The 27,870-nt window shown below is 39.4% G+C and overlaps 1 protein-coding gene across 1 annotated transcript; it reads right to left on the minus strand.

The window, feature by feature from the left end:
• Positions 1-4,869: 4,869 nt before the first annotated feature.
• Positions 4,870-9,587, minus strand: LOC105033260 (cytoplasmic tRNA 2-thiolation protein 2). Its single transcript, XM_010907982.4, has 8 exons — positions 9,213-9,587; positions 7,067-7,415; positions 6,890-6,976; positions 6,646-6,767; positions 6,418-6,496; positions 5,878-6,275; positions 5,341-5,409; positions 4,870-5,162 (listed from the first exon to the last, which is right to left on the minus strand). Exons 1-7 carry the CDS (start codon positions 9,527-9,529, stop codon positions 5,355-5,357), a joined length of 1,407 nt encoding a protein of 468 aa, XP_010906284.1. The 5' UTR covers positions 9,530-9,587; the 3' UTR covers positions 4,870-5,162; positions 5,341-5,354.
• Positions 9,588-27,870: the final 18,283 nt, after the last annotated feature.

A 27,870-nucleotide genomic window follows, 5' to 3' on the forward strand; every position in this document is an offset into this window, starting at 1 on the left:
ATGCCAACTAAAGGTTGGACTTGTGGCTGGGTCTGAGACTCCACCACAAGTATGTGAGGGAAATTGGATACGTGTATGCGTGCATGAGAAATGACATAATTTATTTTCTCATGTTGGAAATAAATTGTAAGATTTTGTGAGTGGCTTATCAGTGCACAGAAAAGTTATTGTTGCTGTATAAGTAAAAAGTTATTTTTTTGTTATGTAATCAAGTGGATAGAAGAATGTCCAGGGTCACATTCTTAACCTTTCATGAACTGGAGATTAGCCCGTCTGAAGACCATGTATTAATTGTCAAAACAATCATTAAGATTTAAATAATGACAATTGAGATAAGACATCAGCTTGAAGCCAAGTAGTTAGTCTTGTCTATGAAGTGTTACCAAAAGAGAAGAATTATGATTGCACCGGTTGCTCCAATAGTTATGTTTCTAAAGATAAAGAAGGAAAAGAAAATTACTCCGGTATGTGCACACGAGCTTACTTTGCTGATTTGACAATTTCTTAATCAAACAACCTCCATATTTGATAATAAATTTCTTTCGTTTTTATGAAATTGGAGGCAAAAATAAGCGGCCCAAATTTTACTGAAGATAAAGAGGAATTTACATCAAGGTGACCAATGGGAGTCCACAAGAACGAAGAAATTTAATTGATTGGTTGAGTAGTGACAATTAATACCAACAAAAATCAAATATTAGACAATGAGCTTGAATTGTCTTTTTCAGGTCTTCTCAAATATGCTTTTGGTTACATAAAATTGACCATTTGTTCAAGAAGTGTCGACCTGCAGAGATGATAGAAATAATGGGGGAATACTTCTTAAGAAAAATTCTAGCATTTTGTTTCTTCTAACAAATCTATGCGATAACCATCATCATCAGCATAAGAATAATATATTGATATAGTCTCGAGAAATTTCGCAATTGTCAATTAATGCATAGATTTTCAAAAGAAGCATAGGGGTTTGTAAACAAAAATTACACTCTCACCGGTTGCTCTAATAGCTATGTTTCAAAAGATAAGTAGAGAAAAAAAATATATTTGGAAATCACTTGGAGGCATCAATATGTGTGCACAAAAGATTCATCAAGCTCATTTTGCTGATGTCGCAATTCAATAATCAAGCTATCTCCATGTTTGATAATAAATTTCATATGTTGTGCCAATCCCCTTTAGCCATATGGTTAATGAGTTGCTATGTGTAGAAAAGCAAACCTCCATGGCATCGTCCAAAGCGTCTCTCTCAAAAAAACTAACGGATAGAAAAACATAACAATGGTGGAGAACATACTCTGGCATGAAACTACTCTTAATTTTCAAATGTGGGAAAATTAAAAGTCCAACAAAGAAGTGTACCTATAATTAACCGTGGTCCGGAAAGTTGGAGTATGAGCTCATATTTGCATGATTTAGGGGACATGTTTCTAATCCTTATCTACTCGACTCTTTAAGCCACAAAATTCCTCAACCAAAAGCAATGAAACAGTGCTACCCATTGGTTTTCTAAAAGTGAGACTTAGCCCAAGCGTCACCTAACCGTTGAATGATAGGGATTGTCTTCGCATCTTGAGTTGCAGCCACATGGTCTTATTTCCTCTGTTTAATTTTTTTTTTAATCTTTTATCCACAATAATTCATAGTTTCGCACTAAGTTTCTAAAATACGAGCAGCCATTGAACTTCACTAATAATTGTTTGCTACTAGATTAATATCTTTAACTGATATCTAGTTTTATCATGGGATTGCATGTAAAAATTTAATGAAATAAATGAGGAATTGTCATCTAGTGCATTTAAATTATTTATAATTATTAAGGAACATGCTTTAGTATATGCAAAGTATAAAGGTGTAATTTAATATTTTTATTCCAGAAGAAAGGCCATTATTAAGCAAGTTTTCAAATAATGTTAATATTTCTAGATATTAGATTGAAATAGTTTTGTTTGGCAACTAGAGAGTATGAATTCAATTCTTGGATGATGCATCCCAAAAATCTTATAGTGTTAGGTGAGTGTCCCTCGCTATCTCTCACCCAAAGAGCAACCAAATTAAAATTATGTAATTAATTACTATTACAGAAAATAACAATAGCTATTTTTTGTTCAAATTTTCATTGAGGAAAAATACAATATTTTGTTGAACTTTAAAATTATCTTATTAAGATAAACAATAACATACGCATAATAATCAAAATTATTCTCATCATACCGTATCTGCTATAACAAAATAACAACTAAGTACAAGATAATATGTTAGAACAGCTGCTTGCATCATTATTATGGCTGTTATATTAAACTTTGAATTGATTCCAAGTTAGCAACATGACAAGGACCACTACATTTTCACCAACTAGAGAACCATCAGCCGCCCTAAAGGAGAGGAAGAGAAACAGGGGAGAGGGAGGGGCCCAACCGTGTGCAAGTTTCCAACATTTCCTAACTTTGAGCTCAATAAGAGAGACTTGCCAAGAAAGAAAGGTGACGTCCATTGCCAACCCGAGAGGAAAAGGTCAGATCAGAGCCCCACATTATATTTTCTTTCAATTTCCCCCTCAAGACCCGCCACCCCATAGAATGCTAACAATAAAGAAGAAGCAATGATTTTAAACTAATGGCCAGAGGATGGCCATGTCAATGGTCCTCCCATGGCTCTCCTCAGAGAAGAGGGTGGGCTTGTCACCTTGAGCCCACCATTGTCACAGCTGAGCTGAAAAAATTTTAGAAAAGAATAAACATGCTAGAAAAAGATGTTATCTCAAACCTTCCAAGTCTAGTTGTGATGCCACTTGTACCATTGCTTCAATGCCATCGCTGTCCATTTGAAATTGATTTCATGATTGATATTACGGGCTATTAGATCATCAATTGTATTGTCAACATCAGATATTAAATTTTAGACTATGAGACGTAGGTATGTGGATTGGGACCTCTCACCTAAACACTTTCCATGGAAATTTTCTTATCCGAAAGTGAAGATAGCATGGCCATCATATCTCTCATGTATGTTGAATATGTTTGTGCGCATTCGTGGCGCTCCCCTATCTATCCATTTAAGGGCAAAAGATCTTTCAATCTATCAAGGATCCGCATGGTATCTTAACTTTGTGGTTTATTTTTACCATGTATGTAGGAACTGGTTATATGTGATCAAGATAACAACATCATGCTACCACACATGCTTGAATTGGACCTTATTTCTTTAAGTTGCATTTGGTTGTAGGATAAGGTAATGTAAAATGAATTAGTTAGTTTACTCCTAATCCACTTTATTTTGAGATGAATTACTTCTCTCTATAGGATAAAATAGTCTACTCCACATTATATTTTTAAAAGAAGATAGCTTTAGCAACATTGAAAATATCCATTTTCCCCTGATAATAACTTGAGCAATTTTTTAAAAAAAATTGCTGGGCAGAAGAATATTTGATTTTAACAAAAGACATAGAGATTAGATATCAAAATTTGCTCTAAAACAAATTTATGCTTTTTACAAGGATAGTAGTATACTACCATCCCGCTCTTATAACAATTGGTTATATACTGTTTACATCTTGAGTGCCCATATAAAACAAAAAAAAATCTCAATAATATCTAATGGCTAGCTTTTTTAGGTGATGTCATGGGTTACTAAAAAGGGTATCAGAATAGGCATGGTCTATGATCTATATAGATTAGGGAGCACTGCATAATATAAATGGATGGAGTGTAAACACCCATATAGATATATACTAGTTAGATATTAAATATTATAGAGCCAAAAAAAATTTTAAATAATATTTTTTAAATTAATTTTTTAGTATAAATTTCTTTTTTTCTTTATTTTATTTTATTTATTTATTTATTTATTTATTTTTGGGGTTTGTGTACATGCCTTGGAAACAATCGCCCCAACAAGGTGCAGTACTTTCACCTCTTATTCAATTTCCAACTAATCTGCAGAAAAATGGCAGAGTCACCACTTACCCGTCTCACCGACCATCAGACAAACTATAGAATTTAATATTTTGCTCCCGACTGCAGGGCCATCTGGTCATAAAATCCCAGATCTCTCTCCTCTTCTTTCAGTAAAAAAATCCCAGGACTCCCTAACGAACGACACAAGCATTTTTTTTATCATCACATATCATCCTCGGATTCCTCTTCCTTCCATGAATAATCACGTGAAATGCGCATGCCAGGAACCGGTCCACCATGTTGTATATTTATATTGTAGAGGAATATGAAAGGCCACACACAAGTGGGGACCTCGGGGAAGCCTTACATTGACGTCCATTTTTCTCAGGCAAAACCATGGAAGGCTTGGCCCTGTCCTTGAGTTGTCCTACGGACGAGTTGCCTTGGTCTCCTGCCTTAAAAGGAAGCCTTTGTGTAGTTTCCAATGCTAGCAAACAAATATTGTGTCACATGGTTGCCCTTCTTTTCCTTGTCATTTTGGTGATGGCCCTTCTTGTATGCTGCTCTAATGATGATGATATCATCGCTGTTGATACTTTTTCATTTGTTACATATACTTCTTTTTGTTGTTATTTTGGTTTCATTTGGAAAATATAACAACGACTGTTAATTTGTATTTGTATTTTGCCTCGACACGATCGACACATTTGGACAGAGCCTTCAATAATCCTAATTTTCATTCGTAAATAGCTAAATCATTCATATGTCTAATGCCGTCAAATTTTTATGCCACCTTTTGTATCGGTCATTCTAGATGAACAGTCTTATATGCTTTTTGATAACTTGTCCAGAGCCTAGAGTCTCTAATCACCAACATGTGCATTTGGCTCACATCACCTGATAGCCGTTTTCTATATATCCTCTTCACCCTCAATACGAGCAACCAACAAGCAAATTATCATAATTTCAAAGCTTATGCAACAAAATATTAGATTCTCATATATCTCAAATTTGTGACAAGCAATTCCTGCTAGAATGTTTCAAAACTCAATAACGCACCCCACAGCATTGCTGGAAAGGCAGCAATTATGTGTTCATATGGTCACAGTACCAGGCTACCAGCACCCATGGCCGCTATAGATAGCTGAAGACTTGTTGATCCAACCGATAATAAGAATCCAGCTTGCACCGAGCAGCTGAGATTGCAACATGATTCAGAGATGCAGCAAACAACCACATAATCTGATCAGTTTCTTCCACCTCGATCTGCTTCAAAAGGAGAGGACATGAGAGTATATTTTTCGAACCACAACTTGTTAATGCATGAAATAGCCAGCTAATCGTGGATTAATTGCCATGACCCCCTATAAGGTTCAAACATCTAATGAACAAATTATAGTTGATGAGAATGATAAAAGGTAAATATACTAAAAAATTGGCTCACCAAGTAAATGAAGTTCAGGTTCCATCATCATCATCATCATCCGCAAGCAGGCAATCCTCTATTTGATCCCTACATAACAAAGGCATAAACAACTCAAATAAATGACAAAGATTTAGAAGGATCGGCTACAAAATGTGAGTATAGAACAAACCAAACTAACTTTAAACAGTAATAATAAATCCCAAAATGAGTAAATGCTTTCCACTGCAATCCTACTGCCACACATCGGTCATATGACCAGAACATTCTAAAAATCAAATGCTCCATGTAACCACTTCATTAACCATTTGCGAACGAAATTTAGCAAGCATTTGATGAATCTCTGGTATGATTATCCAAGAAGAGACAATAATTGATTGGGGAAAATCTATCTTTGTATTTGGGTGGATATAGTTCTGGAGAGGGTGGAGTTGTTAGGATTTAAACTTTAAAGGCCCACTGAGTTGATCTGACCGCATATAGTCCCAAATGATAGGGAAAAGGAAACAAGTGCACATGCACAAAGCATACTCATACATGCAAACAGGTAGCCCTCACCTTAGCTGGCTTCGGTCAAAACACAAACTATCCTTCATTCTCTCTGTCATCAATTGTGGTAGAACTGAATAGAAATGCTCGAGAGAGGCTTTTCCTTTTGGCAATATCTGAAAAGAACAGCTTGTGCAACAATGGCCAGCAAAAATTTCGACCTTTTTTTCAGCCTTGCTCTGAATGCTTTCCAAACATTGGAGTTCTGACTCATTAAGTGGGCTTCCACATATTGGACAAAGAACATCAGAGAGAGAAGATTCACCATTTTTGACATTCTGAAACTTGCAACGCAATCGGGATGGCAGGAAATCATGATAACCATTTTCAATGAATTTATTAAAACCAAAGGGCCTGAGCTTTTCTGCTGTTCTTACTATAGTGCGCTCTCGAGAAGGGTTTTCTTCCTGCAAAAGCAGCCTTCTTAAAATAAAGATCAGACTACAATCCACAGGTAACTATGTTGAGAACACCACCTAGGCCTCAATATACAAGTTGAATCAAGCTGGCTGGGTATAAGACTTAAAATTAAGAAGATGCTTATTTCACCTGTAAACGTGCAACAAATGATGAAACCAAACTGTTGATGCCAGTACAAGGCCTCTCAAGAAGCTGCTGTGTCTTGAAACTGTGCATAGTCAGTTAAAATGAGCAGGCAGTTAAACTTGTTTCGGGGGGTGGGGGGTGCAGTGTGAGGGGTGGTGTTCAAGGGGGAGAAAACTTGATTTACTATCAAATAAGAAAGTTGTTTCAGATGAAAACTATAACTCGACTTACCCATCAAGATGACAGAGCATGCTGAGCTCTTGTGCAAGACAATCGCGAAGAGGAAGAACCACTGGGACTTCCAGCCTCGCATCAACGTACTGCACATCAGCCGGTAAAGAATAACCTTGACCCTGAAGACAAATATGAGCAAGAGTTTTATAAACCTTATCCTATTTTTACACAAAATATAATGATAAGTAATTAGGGAAGTTTATATAATAGCTAGCTTTTGAACTGGTGAGAATTTACAAACCTTCGCAGTTGCGGATAATATATGGCGTGCTATTGTTGATGTACACGATCCTAACAATATTTTGCTATACCCTTTGTCCAAAGCAATCTGGAAGACATTTACATCAAAACAACATAAACACAATTTCAATGTGTTGACCTAAGAGTAATGAAAAAAATCAATTATTGAGATCAGAACCTTTTGTAAGGAAAGCATCCGTAAGTAATGCAGAAAATCATCTTTTCCGGTGGCATCACTAATCATTTCTAGTAATTCATTCAGTCTGCTCCTCCCATTCTCAGAACTCAGAGAACAGATGTTTTGAATGGGTATAATATGCAACTCTTTATGCGGAGGAGTTAAATTTGACACAGCTGATCTAAGCTCTTCAATTGCTTTTTCTGTCTCATCTGATAGGTTGAGAGAAAAAATGCTTTCATCGATAAAGGCAACCCCAACACCAAAAACTGGTAGAGCTTGAGATTTACTTGCATCCCAGCTCTTCAATGATTTGCCTTGCATCTCATGAACAAATTGTAGGGCTACTCTGACACAAATAAAATTTAGTGAGGGGAGAAATTATTTAATGACAATAAAGTCAAATGCTATATACTGAATTAAAGGAATGCATGAATAAATGATTTCAACCCAAACCCCACCAATTTACAGTTGACAAAGTGCAACCTTATCACAACAAAATAAGCACATAACGGAACCAAGTGAGTCCTTATAGCAAAGCTAGCACTTGTAGTTAATGTCGTTTTATGCATCTCTTACATTAGTTTGTCTTCATCCTTTTCTGTTCAATGACCCTTAATTAAGAATGAAAGTCAACAGAGAGTATCTAGTAATATAGAATATATATCCCTCCAGATCAATAGTCTACAAAAAAAGGAAAAGCGTGATGGAATTTCTATGAAAATCTAAGAGCTAACTCCCACCTGCATATCTAACAGCATAAATCCAAGAAAGCAATAATAAAAAGAATATCAATCCAGATAATAAAGGGAATCTACACAGTTAGGCAATTTGCTTCTCTTATGGGAAGAATAAGAGAGAGGTTTCTGTTATATATAAGAACAAAGTCCAAGAGCCTCACAAAATACCTTCTCTGGATCCCACAAACAAGAGTTATTTTATTCTGCTACCATGTTAGGGCTGAAAACAGATCGGACATGAATGGTGTATCAGTGTATCCAATTTGATGCTAAAATTGGTACCCATAATTGTTTTAAACATAGTTTTAAGCGAACCAGACATTCCCAATACAGATATTGTTGAATAGTTAAATTTAATGGATCAAAACATTGTTCCATCTTGTATTTTTTAACTCATTCTATGCAAATAGCCTCCCAAGTTTCTTTTTATTGATATACTAACATAAACAAATAATTGTATAAAAAATAATAAAGACATAATTGCATCCACAAATAATTGGATCATGATAATTTGCTAAGTTACAGTAGTTGAAATTAAAAACTAACCGCCAAAGATGCAATCCACAAAATCTAAGGGATCACTGTATGGAAAGAAGACCAAACTAAAGATATGCTGACGTTGCCACTAATTCTTCTTTGGTGTTTAAGAACTACATGAACTAACTAGATTTGCAAATATGGTTAGATTTTTGGATATGGACTGGACGTCGATGTATCCATATTTGTAACCACTTTTCCTTGACAATACATATACATATGAGGATACTAGATGAATGCTATAAATATATCCATGTCCAGTCCATTTCCACCCCTCTATGGTGTAAATACCAATCCTTCTCTCCTTCCAACAAAAGAAGGAAGGAGAGAGAGAAAGAAAAGAAAGAATGGGTCAACCCGGCCTGATCCATTTGCCACCCCCAATTGTAAGTATTTCTCATTTTAGTGTAGGGGTTAAAAGTTGATGTCCTTGCAGCATAAGACTCATAATCTTTCCCTTTTGGTAGTCGTTCTTGTAAAAAGAATACCGTTTTTCTTAAGGCTTTGCTTGCTTAACCAGAAGGTACTTATTTGTTTGAAGCGTTCTCATTCTCCCTCCACTAACATTTATCGATATGAATCTTCCTTCAAAAAAATTTTAGATGTCCACGTTCTCAAATGGCCCGTAGACAGTTGACCATAATTGCCTTACCGTTTTCCTATATTATAATAATAATAATAATAATAAAAAGTATAATTGCGTTCCCTTTGTAAAAAATAAAAACTTTTTCCTTGTCTGAAGCTAAGAATTTAAAAAGAAATCAAGATATGCCACAATACCACACGAGACGACGACAGAAAATAAGTTACAACATTTCAACAAGGCAAAATTTAAGATTTTATCGATATTAATAGAACAGGAGGGGGACCTGGAGGCGGCGCCGCCGGAGAAGGCGACGAGGACGTTATCGGTGGGGGAAATCATGGCGTTGGAGGTGACAGCCAGCTTGAACTTGTTATAGACAGAGATCCGGAAGCAGGCCGCGCACAGCCCATTGTAGTAACGCCCCTCCTCTCCGCACTTGGAGCACCGGGCCCCGCCCCCGGTTCCGGCGGTGGAGGAGTGCTCGTCTGTGACGTGGAGGCCGTCGAGCCTCTCTCGGGCCCCCTCCGCCGAGCCGTCGTCTTCTTCCGGCCTCCGGCAGTGGGACTGGCACCCGCCGCCGTCGCCGCCGCACGACGCCATCTAACCCTTTTCTTTTGGGTTCTCTGGGCTCTCGACCTCCCACATCAAGATTTTGAGGCGGCCGTGAACCAAATTTTGGTAATTTTGGGTTCGTGGAGAACGGGTCGACCCGACCTGAATTAAACCACAATTCTCCATTGCTGGGTTCGCAAACTGTGCTCGAGCACAACTTACTGAAATTGGAGTACTTGGCTCCAGCCTAATGTAACCTAGACCCAATGCAGATGCTCTGCATAATTGTGATCAGAGTCTCTTTGTGAGATATGACTACAAGAACCAACTATACGTAATACATTTGAGTTTTTGAGCCAATTCAAAGTTTAAAATAGGCCACCTAAGTTCATCACTGAAAGAAATTAAAAGAAGGCATGGTATTCTGTTTGTGGTTAGACTAGCTTATAACTTCATTTGTGTAATACACTGTTCCCTTAAACCCAGCTCAAAGGCCCATTAAAAGCCCCCAAAAAAAAAAAAAAATTAAAGAAGACTCCTGCAGGGAGTCTCCTTCTTCCTCCCGACCGACTCCTAATCAGAGTCGGAAATGCTGCCAGGGAGGAGTCAAACTCCTCCCTCCGGCTCTATTTAAGGGGGAGACCCCTTCTCCCTTCTTTCCACCAAGGAACCCCGAGCAAAACGGCGAGGATCGTCGGAATTTGCTCGTCGAAGCCGTCACCGTGCTCGCCTCAATTTCTCGCTGGAGACGTCACCGAAGCTCCAGGTAAGCCCCGATTTTTCTCCCTCTCTCCTTCCTTTTCCTTCCCGTGCCAGTCTGCATGATCGTCGGTGACCGAAGTCGCCGAATTTTGTTGGGAAAAAAATCTCCTATTCCGCCCCTCTTTTCTTGGCTTTCCGGCTTTGGTCCCTCCGAGCCTTGGGTGGGTCGCCCTCTTGCCGCCGACCACCGTCGTGCCGGCTACGACCTTGATCAGCTGGTCAAAAATGGGGGACCGTTCGGTCCCCTGTTTTGCCAAAGAAGACCACGACAAGAAGAAAGAAAAGAAAAAGAAAAAGAAAAGAAAAAAAAAGGAAAAGAAAAAAAAAGAGAAAGAGACTCACTCTATTCTCTTTCTCTTTGGTCTAAACCATTACTTTCTCTCTCTAAGAAGACCTATGGATCCCATATTAGGCCATCTTTTCTTCTTCTAGGAACCTATGATCCCGAATCAATTTAGTGCTAGGGTGGTCTATCGGACTGGTCACCTAATCAATCACTTTCTATTATTATTTAATTTATGAAATAAAAATTGATCCTGATTTAATATTTTAAATAGGATTATCTTATTCATTTAAGGAAGATTAAAGATCTAGGATGGTTGAGATAAGTAGATCTTATGCTCCTTATTTATTTTTAAATAATCATATTTTTCATGCAAAGAATTGTTGTTGATGAGATCATATTTTTCATAAAATAAAGATCGGCATATGTGATATAAAAAAATATATTTTATTATGAGCATTGATTTTATAAATGCATTTTATGAAAATAGCATGATTATGAAGCATGAATTTTATTATTTTTTTCATCTATGTATATGTGTATTTTAAGAAAAAGATATAATGATTTCAAGGGCTCTCAGATAGCTATGAACGAATTTCTTCGGGAAGGTCGACATCCGGAGCTAGCATCCATAAGAACACAGGCCGTGTCAGTGGGTATAAAGTTGGTATACGAAATATGAACTTGTCGATTAAAAATACTGGTCCTATCACGAATATAAAATGACCATAATACGAATATCTGTGAGCAAGATTTAAAAATATGACATGGACACATGACAAGAATGATTTTCAAAATATGTTTATGAAATGTTCATGATTTATGCATGTATGATTGGTTTATTACTTGATTTATTATATACTCTATGAAATACTTTATTTTATATTATCTGTTATTTTTTAAATATTGTATTATCATGAAAAACTTATGCCGGATCCGATAAGAAAGTGTAGGTTCTACTTACTGGGCTAGTGTAGCTCATATTCTTTTTGTTTTCTTTTTATTTGTACAGAGGAATAAGGTTAGGATCAGCAAAGAAAATTTAGATTTAGAGATCTACGATGCAAGCTTGAAAATTTTGTAGATGAAGTTTAGATATATGATGATCACGAACTTATAGTAAATAATTATAAATTTTAAGATATAGATTTGTATTTGATTTTGGATTTAGATGTTCTAAATCAATATTGGTTTAATTATTTGATGAATAATGGAATTGAATCTTTTATTTGATGGATTTTAGATGATTCTGATAGATAGATTGATTTCGTATTATTGTGGGCTCTATTCTTCGATAGCATGACCGTGTTATGTTCTGGATTTGGGGCGTGACAATTTGATCGACCACGTGGCACCCTCAATGTTGAACTTATTACCGGTAAGGGATGATTGAATGATTATCATTTTGTTCTGATGAAATTCGGTGTATTAGTACTAGTATGTTGTACATGTAGGATAATCATAATATTTTTTTTTTTTTTTTGTGGATATTTCTATTTATGATGCCTTTGAGAATATGCATGCATTGTTTATATAGCCAAGGAGTGTGCCTGGTTGTCAATTTAAGTCGTGGCACCATGCGAGAACAAGAACAGATATAATGATAAGATATGACAAACATAGCTAGCAAGCAAATTGACAGTATTGCAAAAGTAGAACTTTCTACACAAACGTATAGCATGTTGTCCATGGACATCTATGTTCCTCGATTATGAATGATGTTTAAGCATCATTATTTCTAGAACATAACTCTATATTGGAGATGAATTGGTGGATCAAAATACTGCACATGTATATCAAAGCATGGTGGAACTGCTAGTTCTTAGAGTACACTTCGCTTCACCTGCACAAGAACAGCATGCTTGATTTCAAGTTGAATCCTGACTCGTCCAGACATACGTGCCTACTAAATGGATTAGCATAACTTCCCATTTATAGGACTGATTAGAGGAAACTAAAGAAACCCCAAAACGAGCCAAACATAGAAGGGTCCAAGGTGTAAAACAACCTATCAAGATAGGCTCTGTACATCTTTCCATGTTTGGCTCAAGATAGGCTTTGTATTTTCCTTTTTTTTGGGGGGTGAAATCAGATTTATTCAACTAATCTAATAAAAATATATTTGTATGAATTAGAAGATAAAATATACAAAAAAAAATATCTGAAAAAATTTTCAATACAACAATCCAAGAAGTTGTTCCAGTATAATTAACCACATATAAGATAGGCTCTATACATCTTCATACTTCTTTTGTTATACAAGCAAATTCTTGCTTCCCCATTCTATCTCCTTTGTTCAATGAACTCATTCGTATTAGTGTCACTAAGTATTCCCTGAATAGATCTTAGCATTATGACTAAGTATTCTCTAAATCCATCTTCGCATTATGAGCTTTCCTCACTGGCATGAGTTTCCATGGTGTTCAATTGTTGCATCAATCTGAAGTGGCGCAAAACGCAAATGGCAGTGGGTTTTGGACTTGGCATTTAACATAGCAATTAGAAGGGCATCCCAATATTTCTAATCATGAAGGAAATGACAAAGGGGATATGCCATTGGCCACGATACATCTTGTCAGTTCTCAAAAGATGCAGAGTAATTTGTTGTCACGCCCCCGACCCGAGATTGTGAATCGAGGGTCATGGCAACCGCCGCATACTTATAGAATACTTTTCCCATAAGCATGCAAGGCATCTCATTCATGATATCTTCATAAATAGTTAAATAAATTTTTTTCTTTATTCAATAATCAAATCTTGGTTCAAATAACAAATCAAAACTAAGTGTTCAAAAGAAAGTAACTGTCTGACAATTCAATACTAAACAAAACTAAAGGTCTTGAATCAATTCTGAGAAAATCCTAAATCAATGAGTTAACTCCATCTCTAACCGCTCTTCCAACCGAAATCCCGCATCATGCTAATTTTCTGGATCTGTAAGAAAAACATAAAACTTATCATGAGCTAAATAGCCCAGTAAGCAGTGTATACCTTTAACTGAATAATCAGGCAAATAATACTATGCATCATAAATCAATATGTAATTTCATGAAATCATAATCATACTGTCAATCATATAAAAGTCAATTCATCATAATTTCCAATTATGCTTTTCTTCTTAAATTCATCAATTTCTTAAATTCTTCTTACCAACCATGACTATGACCACATTATCCCTGTGGCAGGGTCATAATACCGCGTATCTGCTTGCGGTGGGCTGCGAATCATCTGGCAGCCAAGTCCTTTGGAACCGCTGGTCTAACTGGCGGTTTTGTCGCTGGTCTATCTGGCGACATGTCGCTGGTCTCACTGGCGACATAAATCCTCAGGACAGTCAATTGCCAACGTATATGCCCCCATTGACGGGGTCCTCAACACAGTCAGGTTGTCAATTTCATATTGTCTTCCAATTCATATATTATTTTCAAGAATAATAAAATTAATTGATATTCGAGTCAAATCAATTATAACATTCTTTGAGATCATATATCATCATAATAATTGCTCAATAAATAACTTCAATCATAAATAATTTTCTACAATTAACTTTAATCATAAATAATTTCCAACAATTATTTCAATAAATAATTTCAATCACAAGCATGCATAAATTTATTTAATTCATAATATACCAGATAAATTCAGTAAAAGTAAACACTACTTACCTCAAAAGAAAGTCCAAACTAAAAATTCTAGGGATCTCGAAAATCCTTCTCAGAACCTGATACGTCAAATATCATATTTTGAATCAAATTTTCATCAAATTAAAAATAACTAAATTATTAAAATCTAATGTCTCCACTAGGATCAATTCGTCGACAGCATCCCGATTTTCGAATTAACCCATGGACACCCTAATTTTATTTTTATTTTTATTGCTAATTTTTTTTTTAATAATAAATTAATTCCATAAATCCTATGATCTAGAGAGAGAAAGAGAGAGAGAGAGAGCAAAGAGAGTTTCTCTCTCTCAGCCCCTTTTTTTTTCTTTTCTTTTCTTTTCTTTTCTTTTTCTTTTTTTCTTTTTTTTTTCCTTCTTTTTCTTTTCTTTTTCTTCTTTTTCTTCTTTTCTTCTTTTTCTTCTTCTTCTTCCCGCATCGAAACAGAGGACTCTTGTCCTCAAGCCTCAATCGGCCGTTCGGGCCGTGGCTGCCACGACGGAGGCCGGCGGCCGACGGGCCATCTCCCCCGGTCACGGAGGAAACAGGGCCGGCGGTCAATTCCGATCGCCGGCGCCGGAGATTTTCAAGGAAAATAAGCCAAAAAACAGAGTCTGTTCCCGACCAAAAATTGGCGACGCTCGTCGCCGGCCACCGCGCACAAACGCACGGGGGAAAGAGGAAGGAAGGGAGGAAAAAGTGAAGGACTTACCACGACCTCCTGGGACCTCGTCGGAGAGAAAACACGGCGAGGAACCAACTGCGCCCGCGGCTCTTCTTCGGAAAAATCGGAGAGAAAGAGAGAGAGAGGAGGCCGTTCTTCGGTCTCAAGGGGAGGGGTCTACTTATAGAGGACCCTAGGACTCCGAGGGGTCCTAGGAGTCCTGATTCCGTCCGGATTTCGTCGGAGAAGGAGACTCCCATCGGGAGTCTTCTTCCCGATTTTGAATTCCCCTGTTTCCATTTTTTTTTTTTCGTTTTGGGCTTTGTGGGCTGAAACGGGTTTGGGCTATAACATTCTTCACCCCTAAAAAGAAATTTCGTCCTCGAAATTTTTCATACCTGTAGTCTCGAAGAGCTGGGGATATTTTTGCTTCATTTCTTCCTCTAGCTCCCAAGTAGCTTCTCTTTCTGAATGTCGACTCCACTGTACCTTGACATAAGGAATGTTGCGACGTCTCAGCACCTGTTCTTTACAGTCTACGATCCGTATCGGGTATTCTTCATATGTTAGATCCTTCCTGGCTTGTACTGGTTCAAGTTCCACGATGTGACTTGGATCTGGTAAATATTTCTTTAACATAGAAACATGAAAAACATTATGTACTCCTGCAAGTGAAGGGGGTAAGGCAAGTCGATAAGCCACCTCACCAATTCTTTCCAAAATCTCAAACGGACCCACATATCTGGGATTCAATTTGCCACGAATGCCAAATCTTGAGATTCCTTTTGAAGGAGATGCTTTGAGAAACACATGGTCACCGACTTGAAATTCTAATTTCCGTCTCCTGTTATCTGCATAACTTTTCTGTCTGCTTTGTGTTGCCCGAAGTCGTTCTTTAATTAATTGAATCTTCTCGACTGCTTGTTGAACAAGTTCAGGACCCAAAATTCTTCGCTCACCGACATCATCCCAGTGAATCGGGGATCGACATCTTCTACCATATAAAGCTTCGTAAGGTGCCATACCAATGCTAGCCTGATAACTGTTATTGTAAGCGAACTCAATCAAAGGTAGATGCTCATCCCATGAACTTTTCATATCCAAAATACAGGTTCTCAACATATCTTCTAAGATCTGAATAGTTCTCTCTGACTGACCATCAGTCTGTGGATGAAAAGCTGTACTGAAGTTCAATTTTGTTCCTAATGCCTTGTGTAAGCTCTTCCAAAACTGTGATACAAATCTGGTGTCTCTATCCGATACGATGGTCACTGAAATTCCATGTAATCTTACAATTTCTTTCATATATAACTTTGCTAGTCGTTCCAAGGTAAATCCAACTCTAATTGGAAGAAAGTGTGCAGACTTTGTCAATCGGTCCACAATCACCCAGGCTGCATCATTTTTGCTGGGAGTCTTTGGTAGTCCAGTTACAAAATCCATAGTGATATGTTCCCACTTCCAAACTGGAATATCGAGAGGTTGAAGTAGTCCCGCAGGTCTCTGATGTTCAGCTTTAACTTGTTGACACACCAAACATTGAGCCACGAATTGAGCGATCTCTCTCTTCATATTATTCCACCAGTATATTTCTTTTAAGTCTCTATACATCTTGGTACCTCCCGGATGAATTGTATAACCGGTCTGATGTGCTTCCTGAAGTATTTCATGCTTGAGTGCTGAATCATTGGGTACGCAAATCCTGTTGTCGAACCTTAACGAACCGTCTTCATGTATCTTGAATTCAGATTGAACACCAGCTTCCACTGAATCTCTTATTTTCATTAGTTGTGGATCATTATTCTGGGCAACTGTAATTCTTTCTATGAGTGTTGGCTGAACCCTCAAGTTGGCTAACCGCACTGTTGAGTCATATATTCGGATGTCTAATTCCAGTTTTCTTATATCCTTTAACAATTGACTTTGGTGTGTGATTAAAACCGCCAAATTTCCCACAGATTTCCTACTAAGGGCATCAGCAACAATATTAGCTTTTCCCGGATGATAATGGATTGTTAAATCATAATCTTTTAATAGTTCTAACCACCTTCTCTGTCTCATATTTAATTCTTTCTGTGTAAAAATATACTTTAAACTCTTATGATCAGTAAACACTTCGCACTGCACACCGTATAAGTGATGTCTCCAAATTTTTAGGGCAAAAATTACTGCAGCTAATTCCAAATCATGTGTCGGATAATTTTGTTCATATGATTTCAGTTGTCTTGAGGCATAGGCTACTACCTTACCATGTTGCATCAATACACATCCGAGTCCCTTTTTAGATGCATCACTATAAATTGTGAAACCTTCATCTCCTGTTGGTATAGTAAGGATAGGGGCTGACACTAATCGTTGTTTTAATTCTTGAAAACTCTGTTCACAAACTTCAGACCACTCGAATTTAACTCCTTTTTGAGTAAGACGAGTCAAAGGTGCAGCTATGCGGAAAAATCCTTCTACAAATCGTCTATAATACCCTGCCATTCCCAGAAAACTTCGAATCTCAGAAATATTTGTAGGTCTGTTCCACTGCATCACAGCTTCCACTTTTGCTGGATCCACAGAAATTCCATCCTTAGATACGATGTGTCCTAAAAAGGCTATTTTGTCCAACCAAAATTCACACTTCTTAAATTTGGCATAAAGTTTTTCTTTCCTCAATATTTGAAGTACACACCGTAAATGTTCTTCATGCTCCAATTTACTTCTTGAATATATCAGGATATCGTCAATAAATACGACAACAAATTTATCAAGATAAGATCTGAATATTCTGTTCATTAAATCCATAAAGGCTGCTGGAGCATTGGTTAACCCAAAAGGCATCACTAAAAATTCATAATGTCCATAACGAGTTCTAAATGCCGTCTTTGGTACGTCCTCTGTTTTAATTTTTAACTGATGATACCCTGAACGAAGATCAATTTTAGAAAATACTTGAGCACCTTGCAGCTGATCAAACAAATCATCAATTCGGGGTAGAGGATACTTATTTCTGATAGTATTTTTATTCAATTCTCTATAGTCGATACAGAGTCTCATACTACCATCTTTCTTCTTCACAAATAAGACTGGAGCTCCCCAAGGAGATACACTAGGCCTTATAAAACCTTTATCCAATAAATCCTGTAATTGATCTTTTAACTCCTTTAATTCCATAGGGGCCATTCTGTAAGGAGCTTTGGAGATCGGATTGGTATTAGGTGCCAACTCAATAGTAAATTCAATCTCTCTATCTGGGGGTAGTCCGACTAAATCATCAATGAATACATCCGAAAATTCATTTACGATAGGAATATCCTGTAACTTCAATTCATCATGTTCTTTATTCTTTATTGATACTAGGTAACCTCTACATCCCTTTCTTATCATCTGTCTAGCTTGTTCAGGTGAAATAATACATGGAGGGGTGGTTCCTGTACTTCCATCAAAACTAAAAGTTAATTCTTTCGGTATGTGAAAGTTCACTCTCTTTCCATGACAATCCACAGAGGCATGATAGGTAGCCAGCCAATCCATTCCTAGAATGACATCGAAATCATGCATATCCAGGATCACCAAATCTGCTGGTAATTCTCTTTCTCCTATCTTAATACTACAGGACTTGCACACACTTTCGGTACTCAAAATACCACCAACTGGTGTCTCAACATATAATTTGGTTTTCATGGGTTCACAACCTATATCATGTTGTCTAATAAAAGTAGTGGATATAAAGGAGTGTGTAGCACCAGAATCAAACAAAACTGAAGCATGAATACCAGATACAGGAATGGTACCTGTCACCACAGCATTGGAGGCCTGAGCATCTTGTTGTGTGAGAGCATAGATTCTTCCTTGAGTTTTCGGCCTTTGACCTCCGTCCTTTGCCTGTGTTGATCTATTTTCGTCCATCTGCGGGCAATCTGCAATCTTGTGTCCTTTCTGGCCACATCTAAAACACGAACCAGTATTCCATGGGCAATTAGAAGTCTCATGCTCTCTTCGGCCGCATCTCGAACATCTAGCTGCCTTATTCTCACGATTCTTAGCAGTTGCTGGCTTCTTTGCTGGAACCTTATTATTCTGATTTCGTCCTTGAGTTCCACTAAATCTATTTCTCTTCTTCTGATTCCGTTCACGCTCCGCATGAGCTTCATTAGCTTCTCTCTCAATTAGTAGAGCTTTGTTCACAACTAAGGCATAGGTATTTAGCTCATAGGGTACAACCTGCCTCCTGATTTTCGTCTTCAGTCCCATTTCAAATTTGTGTACTCTGTCTTGCTCAATCTCAACTAGTCTCGGAACAAATTTGGCTAACTCCGTGAATTTGGCTTCATATTCTGCAACGGATCTGTTTCCCTGTCTCAGGTGAATGAACTCCTGTTCTTTCTGTATTCTGACACTTCGGGGAAATACTTGTCAAAGAATTCATCTCGAAATCTCTCCCAAGTGAGTGGTATCCCATCGTGCTCATATTTTTGTTCCAGTATACGCCACCAGTTGTATGCCTCGCCTTGTAACAGGTATGCTGTATAGCGGATCTTCTCTTCATCTTGGCATTCTTGCACGGCGAAGGCCTTTCCATTTCCATAATCCAGTTATCTGCTTCTTGTGGCTCGATGGTCCCTTTGAAGGCTGGAGGAGCTAGCTTCTTAAATTCGACGATATTGTTTCTTTGCATCGGATGTTCTCCATGTCCAGATGCCGGTGGAAAATGCTGATGTGGCTGTGCATGTTGTTGTTGAAGTAACTGTTGTTGTGTTTGAACTACTCCGATCAGAGTTTGCATTAGTTGAGTCATGTTCGGCTCCTGTGCTGTCGGAGTATTTCTGGTAGGATCATGGATTCCCTCCTGCTGAGTTGTACCGCTGTTTAATTGGGGAGTATTATCGCCAAGTGGATTTGATGTCCCTCCTACCGTTCCTTGAGTATTCCTCGCTCGTCGTGGAGGCATATTGACCTATGTTAGATTTGAGATAATAACTTATCCTTAATAAGGTTATAACTTGTGACAAGTCAAATCATAATTATCATAACTTAACCCTTCAATTTCCTAATGTCTACCCATCACTCACTTTATTCTACATGTCTCTATCTATCTACTTATGCTCTGATACCATATTAATTGTCACGCCCCGACCCGAGATTGTGAATCGAGGGTCATGGCAACCGCCGCATACTTATAGAATACTTTTCCCATAAGCATGCAAGGCATCTCATCATGATATCTTCACAAATAGTTAAATAAATTTTTTCTTTATTCAATAATCAAACCTTGGTTCAAATAACAAATCAAAACTAAGTGTTCAAAAGAAAGTAACTGTCTGACAATTCAATACTAAACAAAACTAAAGGTCTTGAATCAATTCTGAGAAAATCCTAAATCAATGAGTTAACTCCATCTCTAACGCTCTCCCAATCGAAATCCGCATCATGCTAATTTTCTGGATCTGTAAGAAAAACATAAAACTTATCATGAGCTAAATAGCCCAGTAAGCAGTGTATACCTTTAACTGAATAATCAGGCAAATAATACTATGCATCACAAATCAATATGTAATTTCATGAAATCATAATCATACTGTCAATCATATAAAAGTCAATTCATCATAATTTCCAATTATGCTTTTCTTCTTAAATTCATCAATTTCTTAAATTCTTCTTACCAACCATGACTATGACCACATTATCCCTGTGGCAGGATCATAATACCGCGTATCTACTTGCGGTGGGCTGCGAATCATCTGGCAGCCAAGTCCTTTGGAACCACTGGTCTAACTGGCGGTTTTGTTGCTGGTCTATCTGGCGACATATCGCTGGTCTCACTGGCGACATAAATCCTCAGGACAGTCAATTGCCAACGTATATGCTCCATTGGCGGGGTCCTCAACACAGTCAGGTTGTCAATTTCATATTGTCTTCCAATTCATATATTATTTTCAAGAATAATAAAATTAATTGATATTCGAGTCAAATCAATTATAACATTCTTTGAGATCATATATCATCATAATAATTGCTCAATAAATAACTTCAATCATAAATAATTTTCTACAATTAACTTTATCATAAATAATTTCCAACAATTATTTCAATAAATAATTCAATCACAAGCATGCATAAATTTATTTAATTCATAATTACCAGATAAATTCAGTAAAAGTAAACACTACTTACCTCAAAAGAAAGTCCAAACTAAAAATTCTAGGGATCTCGAAAATCCTTCTCAGAACCTGATACGTCAAATATCATATTTTGAATCAAATTTTCATCAAATTAAAAATAACTAAATTATTAAAATCTAATGTCTCCACTAGGATCAATTCGTCGACAGCATCCCGATTTTTGAATTAACCCATGGACACCCTAATTTTATTTTTATTTTTATTGCTAATTTTTTTTTAATAATAAATTAATTTCATAAATCCTATGATCTAGAGAGAGAAAGAGAGAGAGAGAGCAAAGAGAGTTTCTCTCTCTCAGCCCTTTTTTTTTTTTCTTTTCTTTTCTTTTCTTTTCTTTTTCTTTTTTTCTTTTTCTTTTTTTTTTCTTTTTCTTCTTTTTCTTCTTTTCTTCTTTTTTTTTTCTTCTTCTTCTTCCCGCGCCGGAACAGAGGACTCTTGTCCTCAAGCCTCAATCGGCCGTTCGGGCCGTGGCTGCCACGGCGGATGCCGGCGGCCGACGGGCCATCTCCCCCGGTCACGGAGGAACAGGGCCGGCGGTCAATTCCGATCGCCGGCGCCGGAGATTTTCAAGGAAAATAAGCCAAAAAACAAAGTCTGTTCCCGACCAAAAATCGGCGACGCTCGTCGCCGGCCACCGCGCACAAACGCACGGGGAAAGAGGAAGGAAGGGAGGAAAAAGTGAAGGACTTACCACGACCTCCTGGGACCTCGTCGGAGAGAAAACACGGCAAGGAACCAACTGCGCCCGCGGCTCTTCTTCGGGAAAATCGGAGAGAAAGAGGGGAGGAGACCGATTTCGATCTCAAGGAGGGGGTCTTCTTATAGAATCCTAGGACTCCGAGGGGTCCTAGGATTCGATCTTCTCGGATTTCGTCCGGAGAAGGAGACTCCCATCGGGAGTCTTCTTCCCGATTTTGAATTCCCCTGTTTCATTTTTTTTTTTTTTCGTTTTGGGCTTTGTGGGCTGAAACGGGTTTGGGCTATAACAAGTCGTCTCTCCACATTCAACCGTTCGCCGCTCCTATGCTTTGACGAGAGTGAACGCAAGTTTTGGCTCAGCTCTCCTGGTAAGAATCAATCTCCAGGTGCCTGGAAGCTCCATCTCTAGCAACCTGGATCTGCCTCTTCTGTAAAGGATGCGCCCGGTGCCGACGATCGCCGACGGCAACACAACTCTGAGTCCCAAACTATTGGCGATAGCTCATCCCTACTCTCTGACAAGGGTTTGGACCTCTCAACCACCTTGTACCGCCTCGTTCAAGCCTATACTCTCCACATCCTAACACCTAGTCTTTTTATATCCCCCAAACGTCCCCTCCCCATGCATCTCATCACCAACGACCACCCCAACACCTCATCATCTAACTTTTGGTCCGTCTCCAACGTCTACCAGTCGACCCTATTTTCAAAATTCAAAATTTCTCTTCCAAATGATTTGGCCTACTCCCCTATTCATACTGCCCCAAAAACACAACCCGTACAGACTACAGCCCCTACCATAATTGAGACCATTCCAACGCATTCACTTCTTATCAAAACGGTCACTCCCTCGTTCCCAGAACCTATCCCTGTCTCCAAAGTCTTTTCAACATCGATGCGAGCCCTCTCGAAGAACTCTAACGAGATACCTCTCAACTCCCCCTCGACTTCCAATCCTTGCAAGCTAACCCCGAGACTCCAGGCTAAAAAACTGAAAGCTCTTGGACACATCAATAGCAGTCTGAACGACCAAGATGTGCTCTTCGTCAATTCGCTCACTCCTGCAGAGATCATCAAGTACTCCAAACTGTGTGGTGTCACAGTTTCCATTGAAGGGAGCATTCTGAAGCTCCGCCAGATGGAGCTCTTGAGGTGCCGGAATCTTGCAGCCACCAAGGTTTCTTAAAATGTTGTCTAGTGCCTGCAAATGGTGTGGAGGTCCCTTATATCTGCCCCAGTAATGGTAACAGCTTGTTTTTGGTCAGCATCAGCAATGGTGGCAATTTTTTGGTGTTTATTGCGGCCCTCTAATCCTATTCTTATTCAACCGTTAGCTTTTCTAAATCTAGGCAATTATGTTTGCTTAACTTTTGGTCACAAGCTATTTTATTTCTACTATGCAAGAAATCCTCCACAGTTGAAGTACTTTAATTTCATCTGTGTTCTCACTTCCTACTAGTTGTTGTTTCTTCTTCATCTTCTATGACAATATTATTCTGAAATGTCAGAGGATTGGGCAGACCAAAGAAGAGAGGAGTTATTAAAAACATAGTCAAGCAGTCCAAATGCACATTCGTTTGTTTTCAAGAAACTAAGTTGGAGAATATAAACCCTTCACTTGTCAGATCTACCTGTGGCGTATTTTTATCTGAATGGCATTACAAACCCGCCAATGGATCTTCTAGCGGTTTGCTAACTTGTTGGGACCCAACCTCTGTTATTGGAGCTCCTGCTCACACGGGGGACTTCTGCATCACTTTCTGTTTCACTTGGATTAATAATGGATTCAAATGGTTCCTCACCAATGTTTACGGCCCTCAACATTGTTACGACCACTATAACCTTTTTGATGAACTCCATTTCATCAAGTCAAATTTTTTGGATCCTCGGTGGTGCTAAGAGATTTTAATATTGTTGAATTTTTTATAGGTGCTAGTGCGTATGAATTTCAAAATTTTTTTAAATCCAAAATGTAATGAAAAATTAGATTAAAATATTTTTAATCTAAGCATATATTCATCATATTAAAGTACCTATAGATCTAGTTTATATGTTGAAATTAACATAAATTGATTTTAGAAATAACAAATGAAAGTCTATAATCAATTCACATACTTAAATCGTTTTTCGTTTACTTCAAACCTATAATTGAGGTTAAATACAATACAATCTCAGGATCTGAGGCCTGAATAGATTTTCAATCACAAGTATCCTGTCTTTACGAATATTCACAGGGTCGGTCTGAACCGATTCTCTTGACTCCTGCTTGCTTGAACCAAAAGTCTGAATAGGCTTGAACGAAGCCTGGATAGGGAAAAATCCTTTGTCAACTCTTTTGATCTTTCTTTCTTGATTCTTGAAGAAATCAAAAATCTTTCTTGATCTCTCAACTAACCAAGAAGAACGACAACTAAAATGTGGTTGTAACTAACTCTTAACAAACTTGAGATGTGTTGGGTATAAAATACCCCCAGCAGAAGTTTGCAAAAGGCTGACCCTTCCAGGGCTCTTCCGGCTTCCGACCTTGTGTGGCGTCTTTCTGAACTCCCTCGACCGTCCGAGCTTCCATAATACCATCTGGACTTCTCCGATAATGAGCTCCTCCATTTATGTACCGGGCTGCTCCAAATGATTTTCGAGCTTCATTATCAGCCGACTTTTTACAGTGATTGGCTACCCTCTGAATCTCTTCCAGACTTCTTCCTGCCACGAACGATTTTACTCCGAACTTCTTTCGGACTTCATCAATGTCCAAGCTTCTCCAACGGCAGGACTTCTACAGTAACCAGACTTCATCCAAGTTTCTACGACGGTCGACCGCCTTCCGGATTTCATCCGAGCTCCTACAAGAACCGGATCTGTACCCCGAACTTTTATTGCAAGCGGACTTTATCCGAGCTCCTACAAGAGTCGGACTCCATCCGAACTTCTACAGTGGATGGATCACAGACGAACTCCTACAACGGACGAGCTCCACTAGCCGGATCTCTACTCTGAACTTCTTTCGGACTTTGTCAATGACCGAGCTTCTCCAGCAGCGGGACTTCTACAATAAGAAGTCTCCATCCAAGCTTCCACGACAACCGGTCTTCATCCGAGCTTCTACAATAAGTGGACTCCTTTCAAACTCCTACAAAAGTCGGACTCCGTCCGAACTTCTACAGCAGAATTGAATGCTGGACTCCTCCAACGTTCGACCTTTCACAGTGTCCTCAAGACTCCTCCAGTGGACAAACCTCCACGATGCTATCCGAACTCCACTGTCGGACGACCCCCTGCCGGATTCCTCATGAAACTGGATCTCTCCGACGGACAATCTTCAGACGAGCTTCCACATCAGGCAAATCCCAGACGGACTTCTCTGGTAATCGGACTTCTACCGGACTTCACCAACAGAAAGTTTTCGTCCGAGCTTCTACAGCAGATGACTCTCGCCTGTAGCATCAGCGCCCAAGGCATCCGACAATAGTAGACTCATCAGCAATCTCGAAAATATCCGAGCTTCTCCTGGATTGCTGAGAAAGAGAGCCATTCTGCTCCATCAGACGTCCCAACTGAGCTTCAATCGTCAGGCCCGAACTCTCTGGTAAGTCACGACAATGGCCACTACCCTACTCCACTCTCTGTAACGGATTCTGTGTGGCTCCACCACTCTCTGGCAAGTCGCGACAACGGACACCACTCCACTCTCCATAACAAACTCCATGTGACGCTGAACGGCCCCTGACGCCACTACTCTCCGTAACAAACTCTGTGTGGCCCCGAACGGCCCACTACCAGGTGGTTACAAATGTCGCTGTCAATCAGTTACGCTCTTCGTCTATAAAAAGGGACCCCCAGATACGTTCTTCTCTAAGCTCTAAACTCTATCTCGAAACTTTGCCAAAATCTCATTTGAGTGCTCTATTTCTGTTGAAACAGAGTATTGACTTGAGCGTCGGAGGGTCTTGCCAGGGCACCCCCAACTCCGATTTAGACTTTCCTTGCAGGTCTCGACGGCGGACGCGATCCCTCGACTCCGGCGTCGATAGAATTCTGCACCAACAGAATTGGCGCTAGAGGAAGGGCTGTGTCTTCGCAGTACCCTTGCTCTTAAAGGAGTACTCAATGGGACTATCTTCGGTCATCTTCTCCGACATCTTCTTCTCCTTCTCCTGTAAGATCTCCACCTGATGCCTCCCCGAAAGGCATCCACCAGGTGATCCACGACCTCCGCAGTCAGATCCCAGCGAGATTCGCAAGCTCCGACTTCGTCTCCAGTTTTTCAGGCTCCTCCTCTGACAATGGCAGTCGGCATGGAGCAGTTTGACTTGCTGGTTCAGCAGGTCAGGGGCCTTATCGAAGTAGTGCAGGTCATACAGCAGTAGCCGCAACAGCCACAGGCATCGGTGTGGCTGGAAAGAGCAGCGTCGGAGTTTCAGAATCCGACGACCGGACGGGCCACTTGGGCCAATCATCCTATCTTCCCTGAAAAGGGGAAGCAGATGGCGGAGAGCCCTCCGTCCGATCATGATTCCACCCCCGGAGGGTCCCTACCTCCATTCTACCAGAAGACCCTCGAGACTCACAGTCGAGAGGACCTCCTGGATCAAAGATTCCAAGAAATAAACTGGCGGATCGAGGAGCTCATCAGACAAGGTTGGCTCGACAGATTTATCCGACACCGACCTGAAGGTAGGGAGGATCGATCGAGGGTCCTACCACAGCTAGAGCCGTCAAGGAGGGAGGAATAGCCTGAAGATCGACCTCCAACCGGGATCGTCAACACCATCTCTGGAGGACCCTGACGGGGAGCAGCTAGTGGATCGATCGTACCGCCCAAGCGACAGAGGACTGAAGAGTCTATAACCTTTACTGAAGAAGATGTCCGAGAGATTCAATTCCCACATAATGATGCGGTTGTAGTTTTTTTAAATATTGCTGACTATGATGTATGCCGTATTCTTGTTGATAGTGAAAGCTTGGCCGATATTTTATTTTACGATACATTCTCAAAAATATCCATTCTGGATGGTCGATTAGGGTCGATAAACTCTCTGTTGGTAGGGTTCACTGGCGATGCTGTGCCTGTGGAAGGGGTAATAACTTTAACCGTGGTTGCAGGCCGGTACCCAAAGCAATCGAGAGCGCAGGTGGATTTTCTAGTAGTAAGGGTGCCATCTGTCTACAATGCAATAGTCGGCCGACCTGGCCTCAACGCCCTCCGAGTTATGGTGTCGACCTACCACTTGAAGCTGAAATTTCCTACTAGTCAAGGAGTCGGAGAGGTCAGAGGAGATCAAGCCCTGGCATGATACTGCTATAACATAGCCCTTCAGAGAAAGGGACAGTCCGACCCCTGTTCGGTTGATGGATTGGACACTCGCGATGACCTTACTGAAGAACGGGGTGAGTCAATTGAAGATCTTGTCTCAATTCCTTTGAACGATGGGAATGAGGAGCATGTGGTGAAGATCGGCTCTAACCTAGGAGAAGAGGTACGGACACAGCTCATTAATTTCCTACAAAAGAATGTGGATGTTTTCGCTTGGGTCCCGACGGACATGCCAAGGATTGATGCGGGAGTCATGGAACATCGCCTGGCTGTTGATCCCAAACATCGACCGACGAAGGAAAAAATCTGAAGTCATGCACCGGAAAGACAAGTGGCAATAGCTGAGGAAGTTGATAAACTCCTGAAGGTCGGGTTCATCAGAGAAGTCAACTACCCAAACTGGGTCTCCAATGTAGTTCTCGTCAAGAAGGCGAACGTAAGTGGAGGATGTGTGTAGACTTCAAAAAAGCTAAACAAAGTCTGCCCGAAGGACAGTTACCCTCTGCTCAGAATTGATCAATTAGTGGATGCAACCTTGGGCCATGAGCTTATTACTTTCATGGATGTATTTTTCAGCTACAATCAAATTAGGATGGCACCAGAGGATAAGAAAAAACTGCTTTATTACTAACTGTGTCTTATTGTTATAGGGTCATGCCTTTTGGCCTAAAAAATGCAGGGGTGACCTACCAATGGCTGGTGAACAAGATCTTCAAAGAGCAGATCGACAGCAACATGGAGGTCTACGTGGACGATATGCTTGTAAAAAACAAATCCATAAAGAACCACGTCGCTGACCTTTGAGGAGACCTTCAGCGTCCTCCAAAAATATAAGATG

This window comes from Elaeis guineensis, chromosome 6, assembly GCF_000442705.2.
Source record: "Elaeis guineensis isolate ETL-2024a chromosome 6, EG11, whole genome shotgun sequence".
In the NCBI taxonomy this organism is placed as follows: Eukaryota; Viridiplantae; Streptophyta; class Magnoliopsida; order Arecales; family Arecaceae; genus Elaeis; species Elaeis guineensis.

Bases quoted from the DNA above. Each gene is read 5' to 3' on its own strand.
- LOC105033260 (XM_010907982.4), bottom strand. From the start codon at position 9,529: ATGGCGTCGTGCGGCGGCGACGGCGGCGGGTGCCAGTCCCACTGCCGG. The intron at 7,416-9,212 runs GTCCCCCTCCTG...TATTTGTGTCAG, and splicing joins TCCGGCGGCGCCGCCTCCAG to AGTAGCCCTACAATTTGTTC. The intron at 5,410-5,877 runs GTGAGGGCTACC...TTTGTTATGTAG, and splicing joins TTTGACCGAAGCCAGCTAAG to GGATCAAATAGAGGATTGCC.